General features: G+C 36.4%; 1 protein-coding gene across 1 annotated transcript in view; it reads left to right on the top strand.

Moving 5' to 3' along the window:
• Window positions 1-6,973: 6,973 nt before the first annotated feature.
• HFM1 (helicase for meiosis 1) overlaps window positions 6,974-11,845 on the top strand; it is a 112,079-nt gene continuing 107,207 nt past the window's right edge. The window contains exons 1-2 of the mRNA XM_076010902.1: window positions 6,974-7,269; window positions 10,575-10,672. Coding sequence (XP_075867017.1) covers window positions 10,602-10,672 — 71 coding nt within the window. The 5' untranslated portion in view covers window positions 6,974-7,269; window positions 10,575-10,601. The remainder of the gene's footprint in view (window positions 7,270-10,574; window positions 10,673-11,845) is intronic.

The following is an 11,845-nucleotide window of genomic DNA, read 5'->3' as shown; positions in this document are numbered from 1 at the left end:
TAAAGGGAAATTCAGGCAAAATCATTGAATTAGATGTCAAATATTTGAGTCTAGGATATTTCTTAATTTAGGAGAAAATTTCAGCAAAATCATGTGAATGGTACCTTTATCCAGGAAAAAAAATATTTAAACTGTCCACTATTGCAGCATATAGCCTACAAAATAACTTATTTAGTCAAAACTTCCCCAAATGACTTGTGATATAAAACATTCTGCTGGAAAAAGAAGTTTCCTACTGACTACTTGCTTATTCCTACATGTGTGGATGGAATAGACAGTGTGAGCACAGGTTGTGGGCTTTGGCAGGACTTCTCAGAGTTAATGCTATAATCTTTTTTCTAGGAGAGCAAATTTTAAGTGTCTGTTAATTAAGAAACACATACAATAGGTGAATAAAGTTCCAAATGTTCAATGACACCTTAAAATTTGATAGCTATTTTACTCCACAAGTATCTGAAAAACTTCTAACAATACACATTAACTCATTTAGCTTTCATATTAATCACTCTGTTATCTTACTTGTTGTTTTCTGGGCTTATAAGATTTTGACTTCCCACTTAATTTCCATGTCTTTTCTTAAATCTTCAGCCTTTACTTTTGGAGTGTGTTCCTGGCCAGATACTTTCACCTGGACTTGCTTTAATCTACGCTGTATTTACCAATGAAAGAAAAATGTTCTTTCTGCTTAAATATGTAATTTATTCTCCATCTGCATTCTCCTCCCCTCCCCATAACACACATACACGTTGTATTTACCCTCTCACCCACTCACTCAGGCATGCACATACACCATTTACATGAATTCTCAGAAAAATTTCCCCAACCATTAAATGAGCAAATGCTTGTAAACCATAGAGTGCTATCTATATTTTGAGACACTGGTGTTTCATAGGACACTAATATGAATTAGACAAAGCAAGATAACAATACAGGTTAACGCTTTCCCCACCAAAGACTATGAAAAAAATTATCATTCTGAGACCATGCCCCCTAATTATTAGAATCCTAGCTTCTCTGACACTCCCACCCAATAATCCCTCCTGGTTCCTAGCTGACAACTAGGGGAAGGGATTTCAGAAACTCTCCTGGCTTTAGCAATCAGATAATTAACCATCATCAATAGCACATACTTTTCATAAGGCAGGCTTACCTTCCTGTCTTATGTCACAGCTCCTACTTCTAGAGTTGCCACTGCAGCCATGGCGACAGTTCTGCTGCCTGTATCACTGTCTCTATTCTGGCAATGTGTTGTTCCGAGGCTAGGAGATGTCTCCCCAGGTAGGACCCTTGACTTTGTAAGGCATAGTGGGGCCAGGCCCAGGGAGTGATCTGTGAGTATCACTTAGCTGCCTGTCCTCCACAGCCTGGTTGTGGCCACTTCTCTTGCACCTGTTTGATCTATCTGCTGCTACCTGGATATGAATGTGTCTCCCTTAGGATGCCTACCTAGCATGGGGGCTAAGGGAACCCTCACCTCAGCACTGACCTACTTTTATTCCTTGTGCATGCCTATTCTTCCCCAGAAAGCTATCTCAGGACTGGTGAGAGCTCTGAGTAGCCAGAATTTCTAGAGAACATCTTCAAATTTAGCCCCTTCCCTTCTCTGGTAATTATTGATGGTGGCAGCTGTTGTGTGAAAGCCAATGTGTCTATTTCCCTGGATACACCGCCCCCAACTTTGTTCCAAGGGTCACCCAAAATGTTAAAATATATAATATTGTGTGTACTGTGCTTTCTCAATGCTTTGACATATTTAAACATGGGAGAGCCCATGCTTAAATGCATCTTAATATATATCACAAATAATTATTATCTGCCAGTTGTAATATTGTCATTCATCATCCATCTCCCTTTCTTGGAAAGAATTCTAGGCAAATGCATTATTTCTGGTGTTTCACAGTGTTTCTTATTTCTATTATTCTGACCACACCCCTATCTGTCCAGTATCTTAACTGGTTATTTGCAGCATTGCAAGATCTCTTGATTAACTACAAAATTATGTCAACTCTAGAAACTATCTTATTTTTAAATAACATATATAACAATATTAATTAATCCTTGATGCCAATTATATTTTTGGCCTGAGATTAAAAACAAAACAAAAGAAAAGAAAAATGCCTGTTTCTAAAGTCTGCTTTATATTATGACTCCTGACATTTATAATGTGTGTCAGTGGCTTTTAAAAGTTCCTTTAAATAATATTTTTTGCAGACATAATGTGTTCCATGTTTCAGTAAGATCATCTTATAAAAGATTATATAAGATTCTGGATGCTAGAATCTCGATTATAGCAATCAACTAAGATCTATCCCATTCAGATACTAACCCTGTGAAAGAATGGTCAGATTTGGACAAGAAAAGGTGAGATCATTTGGGAACAATCTGAAAATTATAGAAATAATGTCTGAGACGACAAGAGAAAGAAAAAAGGAAATAAAGATAGTCTGGTATGATGGGACTATTAATTTCTATTTATCCATGGACTTCATAATAATGGCAAAAGCTTCTGCTAAGAGTGACTAAACCTAGTATAACTGCAATGAGAAGTCTGTATGTTTACTGCACAAGCCTAAATACAACTAACCTTAAAGCACATATGCTGGTTACCAGTCTCTTATTCCTCCTGAAGAAACTGATATTCAGTTTTAATTAGAAAATAATTCTTATTTGTATCAACACATTTTACATTCTACTTCTATAATCAAGTCCAAACAACAGACATTGAATGCTGAATCTTTATCAACTAACTGATTTTTATGGAAGGCTTATATTCTTTGTAATACACTTTGGCTGGTTGTGGCTGTATGATGCTTTGGTTCTGGGTCTAATTGGAGCATCTGTCTGGCAGTCCCATTAGGATCAACATTCTTGGTTTTGGCAAACAGAAGACATTTTAAACCCATTTTGGTGGGAGGAGTCAATTTTTGCTTAAAGAAAAAAACAGAAACAGATCTCCTGCAATATGAGTATCAGAGTCTCATGCAACATCATTAAACATCCTCCTTAGCCAGCTGGAACCCAAGGAATTAGTTTCTAATCAATTTATGTTTATTATTTTCCTGGTTACATAGATACTTAAGAAATCTTTTCCTAAAGAACAAATATTCTTTGATTTGTGCTTCATTCAGTCCTCCGTTTGCTATTTGATCACCTACTAAATGCACAGATAACATTGGACTCTTCCACATCGAATTGGACCTAACTCCCTAAACTTTTCTTTTCCACCAAGAATCCCATCATACCAAATTATCTTTATTTCCCTTTTCTTTTCTCAGACATTAATTCTGTAATTTTCAGATTGTTCCCAAATTATCTCACCTTTTCTCATCCAAATCTGACCATAAATAACACAACACATTTCTGGCTGTCACCCACAGAAAAATAGTCCTGAAACCTAGACACTTTTTGGTTCCTGCTTCTCTAGAGCCAACAACACTAATTTTTCAATATCAACTCCTGCTGACTAAGCGGAGTTTAAAAGAAGTGGAGGTTACAAAGTAGAGAATATTTTGGTTATATTGGAAATATGAGCCAGAACTCCTGACATGAGTTGTTAAGTAGAAACCTATTTTGTTCTTATGTCATAAACACCTATTATTTGTCTTTTAAGCTCTCCCAATCTTTCTGGAAACTAAACTCCCCTACTTTTTATTTGAAACAGGGCCCTTCTTTAAACCTAATACATATGAATATTCCTTATTGGTTTATCAAGCCCAGAAAAGATCAAAGACCTAAACATAAGAGATAAAAATTATAAACTCTTAGAAGAAAATATTGGAGAAAATCTTCATGATATTGGAGTTGACAACAACTTCATGGATATGCTACCCAAAGCACAGGCAACAAAAGAAAAAATAGGTAAGTTAGACTTCATCAACATTAAGAACTTTAACATATCAAAGAGAGTAAAGAGAGCAAAAACAACCTGCTAAATGGCAGAAAATATTTGCAAATCATGTATCCGATAAGTGATTAACATCCAGAATATAAAACACTACAAATCAACATTGAAAAGATTAAATAACCCCCTCAAATTGGCAAAGGACTTGAATAGACATTTCTCTAATGAAGATAGTGAAATGGCCATTAAGCATATAAAAAGATGCTTAACACATTTAATCATTAGGGAAATGCAAATCAAAGTCACAATCAGATACTACTTCATACCTACTATGATGGCTATAATTTTAAAAGTGGAAAAAAGCAGGTGCTGGCAAGGATGTGCTAAAATTGGAATCCTTGTGCCTTATTAGTGGGAATGAAAAGTAGTGCAGCCACTGTGGAAAATAGTTCACAGTTTTTGAAGACATTAAGCACAGAACTACCATATGACCCAGCAATTCCATACCTAGGTATATATCCAAAGGAATTGAAAGTAGGGGCTGAGCACAGTGGCTCATGCCTATAACCCTACCGCTCTGGGAGGCTAAGGCAGGAGGATTGTTTGAGCTCAGGAGTTTGAGACCAATCTGAGTAACAGTGAGACCCCATCTCTATAGAAAATAGAAAAATTAGCTATTCTGGAGGCTGAGGCAGGAGGATTGCTTGATCCTAGGAGTTTGAAGTTGCAGTGAGCTATGGTGATGCCACTGCACTCTAGCCAGGTTGACAGAATGAGACTATGTCTCAAAAAAGAAAGAAAGAAAGAAAGAAAGAAAGAAAGAAAGAAAGAAAGAAAGAAAGAAAGAAAGAAAGGACTTGAACAGATATTTACACACCAATGTTCATAGCAGCATTATTCACAATAACCAAAAGGTGAAAACAACTCAAATGTCCATGGACCAGGATAACAAATGGATAAACAAAATGTAGTGTATACATAATACATACAATGTAATATTATTCAGCCTTGAAAAAGAGTAAAATTCTGACACATGCTATAACATGAATCAATCTTGAAAACATTATGTTAAGTTAAATAATCCAGAAACAGAAGGACAAATACAGTATGATTCCACTTATATGAAGTACTTAGTATAGGCAAACTCATACAGATAGAAGGTAGAATAGAGGTTACCAGGAGCTGGGGAAGGGGGAAAAGGAGAAGTTATTGTTTAATGGGTAGACAATTCTTGTTGGGGATAATGAAAAAGTTTTGGGTATGGTTAAGGGTGATGGTTACACAACATTGTGAGTGTTGTTGACTGAATTACACACGTATGTATGGTTAAAATGATAAATATTATGTTTATTTTACCACAACAATAAAAGAAAGAAAAAGAAGAAAGTAAGGAAAGAAAACAAAAGAAAAGAAAAAGAAAGAAAGAAAAGAAAAGAGAGGAGAAAAGAAGAGAAGAAAAGAAGCCCTCTCACCTTTTAGATGGAAACTGGGGAAAGAGAGAGTTCTGTGTTCTTGGCGGCAGCAGTCTGGAATGGAGATTCTGCCTTGCTAAGCTGGGCCTGGGGAGGAAAGCAGCAGTCTTGGATCAAGCAAACACTATAGACTCTTGCCAGTCTTCTCACATTTTTATAGATTTTTCTTGAAAAGAGGTTTCTTCTTTTGCTGTTTGCCCTTAGGACCATTTTCAGAGGATATAAATAGTTATTTTTCTATAATTTTCACCAGTTTCACTGGGAAGTGAGTTAGAAGAGATCCTTATTTGGTCATGGCAGAAGTGGGTCATGCCAGAAGTCGGTCATGGCAGAAGTTGATTTTCCATGTCAAATGTTGATTATGTCATTTAATTTGAAGGATTGGTTATAACATTGGTACATTGGTTATAAAATGAAATCTTTAGGATTAAAATGTTTTCTTGAGAAACGTGGCCACATTACTAAAAACCAAGGTGTTTCTCCCCCACCCTGCATGGGATTTTTAGTAACTCCATTGCTGTCCTTTGTTTTTTGATTTTTTTTTGAAAAACTGAAGCTTGACAGACATTTCATTATTTTGGGGGAAAGGCAAGGCTATACAGAATCCCTATTGCATGTTGAATAAATGCATGCATGAATGAATGGTTTTGTTTATGAATATGGTAGCCATTTCTTACTGTGTGCTTTTACAGTAAGAGTCCCTCTGTACCAGCCTATTCCTGAATCCTTAGTTCTACCATTCAAATGCTTAGTTTGGGCTGCTATAATAAATCACCAGAGGCCAGTGGCTTAAGCTGCACACATTTCTTTCTCAAAGTTCTGGAGTTTGGGAAGTCCAACATCACAATGCAGGCAGATCTGGTATCTGGTGAGGGCCTGCTTCCTGGCTGTCTTGTATTCTCACATTGTTAGGTCTGGTGATGGGTAAACAGCGGGCGAGGGAATGGCTAAGGGTGTAGAGCGGAACCGAATTGTAGCTAGGAACTGTTCCCTAGTGGGAACATACGTGGTAAAAAGTTCCTAGTAACCTTCAACTGACTTAGAGGTCATTACCATCTAATTAGCATAACATGGGTGGAACTTCATGGAAAATTCTAGAAAAGATGTATGTGCAGGAAGGGAAACTATTATATAGCCTATCTTGTTATGCAACCTGTCATGTGATCTGTTTTATAACACCAACATGTCAGTTACACCCAAAAGCCAGAAAGGCAGCCAGGGGAAAGGTGCAAACTAATGGGTTTGTAAAAGCCAACATGTTCAGCCTCCAGCGTCCCTTTCCACTCCTGAACACTGACCGGTTCTACTCTCTCTGGAACTTATTTTCCTTTTGTGTAGCTTCCTTTACTTTCATTCTTTCTTTTATATGATAAACTGTGTTAAGTTGCTCTGTGTTTGTGATCACTCCATCAGAGCTTTATTTAATGAAAATACATAGTATCGTGCGAGTGATATATTCCAAACCAAATACAAACTTTTAGAGAAAAAAGGAGAGGCAGGTGGGAGAGGTTGGGCGCCCGGGTGATCCATTGCTTGGAGCTCGGCTTAGCCAGGCTGGGGGTCCTGCGAGGGGCTGGTGAATCGGCGCTCGGCCGGCCTTCGAGCTGCCGGCGTAGAGGTGAGGACTGGGGCGAGGAGGACGCCCCGCGGGGAAGGTAGGGAGCGGGGCCGGACGCTCGCGGGAGACAGGTCCTGGGTCCAGCCGTCGAGGGAGTGGTCTGCCTCTGGAGCTGTCTGCCTGGCAGGCGGCGGGCGGGCGCGGTTTGTTGTCGGCCAGCCGGCCCCAGCCCCCTCGCCCGCGCCGGGCTCCTCAGCCGCGTTTCCAGTCAGAACGCGGCGAGGCCTGAGGCGTGCTCGGGCGCGGGGCGGCCCGGCTCCCGCTCGGGTGGGACTCCCACAGAGCTGGCTGAGTGGGGTTTTGTTCTGGTGACTCCTGGAGTCTGTGTTTGTGTTCAGGTGTGTGTCGTCCCCTGCGTGAGAGCTGGTGGGGCTTGCGCATCTGTTCTAGCCGTCTTGTTTCACAGCGACGGGAACTGAGATGGGGGGGTGAAGTGACCGGCCCCAGCGTCGGGGACTTGGGCCACACACGGGGCCCTGAGGCTTCTGCCCTGCGGGTAGGAGACTGGGCAGGCTTGCTTGGATTTAGGATATGCACTAGGAAATCCACAGGGATATTTTTGTCTTAGGTCCTCATTTGGTTCCAGGCCATACCCTTCCACTGCCCCGTCACACCTGGGGAGAGGGAGTGAGATCTGGGGCTCTGACGATCGTAATAGTCCTTTCCCTGGCTGAGTCTCTTGGATAACTTGTTCCCATTTCCTTACTTTGTCAAATTCTCAGCAGTCATGTGTGATGGTCGGTTAATCCGGTGAATGTTGGTCTTGCCTTCTTCACTAACGATTTGTAGCAAATCAATAGTTTATGTATAACTTTCTGTACTTTTGAAATAAGAAGTATGTTTCTGAGAGTAAAAATTGTAAGGAATAGCTAATAGATCTGAAATTTTATACAAGTAAAGATTATAAGAAAGAAAATGCTAAATTGTCATTAATATAATTAGAGAAGGTGCAGGTGGGGTCCAAAGGCATCAAATTATGTAGTCACAAAAATAGTTAAAAGTGACTAATTAGAGTGGAATAGACATTTAAAAATAAAGCCACTTGGGGAGGATATTGTTTATTTTTTTTGCAATATAATTTTTTACCACATGCTGCAACTAGAACTTTGTAATAATCTAACGTGAAGAAATTTAGAAAATCTGAATCTAAACCTAGAATTTGAATTTAATTAATTCAAAGTTTAGCATCCCTTCACATCACAAACTCTAACTGAAATGCAGGAAGATCACTTTTAGGGCCTGTATTTAAAAAGAAAAAAATATTTACGTAATGAAAGTGCAAAATTCATCACCTTTAGAACCTTCATGATTTGATGACATCAATCCTGAACTAGAAAAAAATTCACATTTTTAAACAGAACATTAAAGTTTTTTTTTTTTATACATCAGATAGGAGTGAAAGACTTAATACTGCTCTGAACATTGATGTTTTGGAGGGTAAAATTTTAAGTTTCAGAATTAATGGAAAATTATTTTTATTTAATATTTTTTAATAAACTGATTATTGCTAATACCTTTATTCCACAGTGAATACATATGGACCATCTACTATGTGCCAGGCACTGTTCTGGGTTATTGGAATATATTAGTGAGCCAAAGTCCCAGCTTGCTTTCAGGGGAGATAGATAGTAAGCAACTAAACATAATGTCAGTTATCAACTCATTATGAAGAAAAATAATGCAGGATAAGGGGATGAATAATATTAGTTAAGGAATTTTTTTCATAGGGGTGTATCAGAATTAAAATATATACATAATATTTTTATTCTGAACCAAAACAAATTGTATTCTTGTATATGCTAGAACTATAAATCAAAAGTTCTTTTGAAAGTATTTGCTGTTTATATAGGTTTTTCAATTATAACATTTTCCCCAAATAATTTAAATTTGTAGTTTTATTGTCTTATTTGCAGTTTCTTTTAGAATAAAGAATTCAAGTACGTAAATGTTAGCCTAAAGATTTTCTACTTAAATTCTGAGGTAGCAAAGCCATATATAAAAGTGGTCTGGTGAATATTAATTTAGAAAAAGGTTTGTTTTTGTTATTGTTGTTTAAAACCATACAATTTTCCTAAACCTAGAAAGGGAACATTATATTTGTTACTTTGTGGACAATATAAAAACATGATTAGCATTTTCATTTATACTTTTTCAGTTGTTTTCAAGTTCTAAAATTGTTTACTTAAAGATGTTAAAGACTCTGTTAGCATATTTTTGAATGACTCCCTTCTGTCTCCTGTCCTGTTATCCTAGGCTTCTATTTTTCATACAGTTAGATTGTTTTAGACATTTATAGAACCACACTAATTTGTTTCATTTTTTCTTTTTACTATTTCTTTCTGTTGGTGACTAATTAATAAATTTAGATAAATTAAGAGAGTGATTAAATTAAACCGATGGAAGGAAGAAACAGTCCTAAAGTATATACAGGTTTAGGCTTCTTACCAGTAGCATTTTGTCAAGGGGTACGGGTGAAAACATTTCTCCATTGCCCCATGACTTCGGCTTGTATCTTACCCTACATCAGGGAGTATTCAAAATTGGACAGACATAATCTGACACGGTAATGTGGTTTTCTTCACAAGATGGCGCTAATATAGTTTCTTTGATTTTAGTTTCTATCCTGAGGACAAATTTGCAGTGCATTAACTGTCACAGAGAAGTAGAAATGTGATTTATGGTTTATGATTTGTGCATTTTATTTCATGTTTTGTCATATAGAATGTTCTATCATGTTTCAGAATTTAGGAAAAAATTGGGATGTAGTGTTGATGTGCAGGGAGAAGTAATTGCAATGTGAAGGGAGCAATACATATATCTGTAAAAATTGTCTCCTATCACATTTGAGTCTTTGTTCAGCCCTGGTTTTTTGTTATATTCATAGGTAGTCAATGCTGAATGTTTTTATCCTTTACATTTAGATACCATCTGTGAATGTAAAAATTATCTTTTTTAAAAGAATGTAAACATATATGTATTACATAACATGAATATAAATATACATAATATGTTAAGTCTGTACATTTTTTATTTGGGGAAGGTACAAACACATGCAAAAGGTAAACAATATTATAATAAATCCCATGTACCTATTGCATAGCTTTAGCAATTATCAACCCATTGCCAATATTAAATCATCAGTACTTTACCCTCTACCTTTCCCCATTTATTTTGAAGCATATCCCTGCATATATACATAGTATACACATTCACAATAAAATGTGCTATCTTACCTCAAAAATAATGGTATGAACAAAATATTTAGAGTCAAAGGAATGATTAATTCTGTCAAGAGGTCAAATTCAGAGAAGCCTTTGAAGAAGAAATGACATTTGACCTATACCTTGAAGGATGAATGGGAATTTGTCAGATGGAGAATAGAAGAAAACACATTGTAAGCATTAGTGTCTTATTAAGAGAGGGGTGCAAGTGTGAAAATACATGAATGAGTGGAGAACAGAGAATAATGTATTTGAATATTGAGGAATTTTGGAGGAAGTTGCAGAAGATAAAACTGAGAGAATGGTCTGTGGTTATATTTTATAGGACATTGTGAGAAATTAATAACTATAGTTTTCCTATCCAAAAATACTTTTCTATATCCTTTTAAATAATATATAAATTACTTTTTTATGTTTTGTAGATTTATGACAAAGTCCAGTTTTCAACAATGCTGAAGTCAAATAACTGCTTATTTTCTTTGGAAAATTGGTTTTTTGAAAAACCAGGTGAAGTTGAAAAGTAAGTCTGTCTTAAAGAATGATAACATAGTATATTTTTAGAGGGCTATTTTCTCCAATTTTAGGGAGTTTTAATTTTCTCTCTGGTAAATAAAAAATGAAAGATCAACAGAATGATGTTTCAGTTATATATTTGGTAAACATGGAATTCAGATATAAGAGAATAACTGAAGTTTAACATTTTGAATATTATAATTTTTTAAATAGAATAGATTTTTACCTCTTTGGCTTCCATTTATTTGTATTTCTGGTTTGTTCAAATTATTTTTGGCCAAGATAAAGACTGGAAATAATAGTCAAAGAGTAGCTCAGGACAAGGAATGATGGTACCTTTTGGAAACAGAATGGGCAGTGTGCCAAAGGCCAAGTATGATAGTGCAGGCAGGAAGTAGGGGTGGAAATAAGATACGAGACTAAAGGAAACGAGAGAGTAGGTAGTCTGTTAAATACTGGATTTTATGGATTTTCACATGTGAATTGCTCTCAATTCTGAATTTTCTATGTATTTGTCTATGCTATTAACATATTTTAATGAAGCATATTTATTGCCTCATTCTTTCATTTATTTATTCAAATATTGATTGAATGATGACAGGGATATAAAAAGGATGAAATAGACTTTTACTTCAAAAACACTAAAATCTAGTATAGGAGATTAAATACTCATATGGAAAGGTCATTAATAAATAATGTGGCTATGTAATTCATCATTTAGACTGAGATACTTTTGAGAGGGAAAGAGTACATCCAACTGGGACAACAGGTGTTAATCAGAACTGGCCTATGCAAATTTTAGAACATATTCAAAGGTCATCTTTCTACCAATACAAAGTCAACAGTATGTACAAAGCAAATGATAAGCATATGTCTATGCAATGAAATTTCAGATTTGGAAGAAAAGTCATCTTTGGCCACATGATCAGGTCAGTCTTTGGGGTAGTAGGGGGAGACTTCAGCAGGCTTTGAAGGATTTGCTAATTACTGTAGGGAGAGAGGAGGTTGGCGTTTGAAGGCACAGTATTATAGCAAGATAAAAAGAATGAGATGGGACAGTTTATGGTACTTTTACAGAATAGTGTATAGAGAAATTTTCTATAGTAATATTCATAAAGGAAAAACATTGGTACATAAATTTAGAAAAGTAAACAGAATAAGGGTAGATTTTGGTGGGCAT

Source organism: Microcebus murinus, chromosome 2, assembly GCF_040939455.1.
Source record: "Microcebus murinus isolate Inina chromosome 2, M.murinus_Inina_mat1.0, whole genome shotgun sequence".
NCBI classification, from domain to species: Eukaryota; Metazoa; Chordata; class Mammalia; order Primates; family Cheirogaleidae; genus Microcebus; species Microcebus murinus.
Note: the sequence above shows the minus strand (reverse complement) of the source record. Positions and strands in the feature narration are given on the sequence as shown.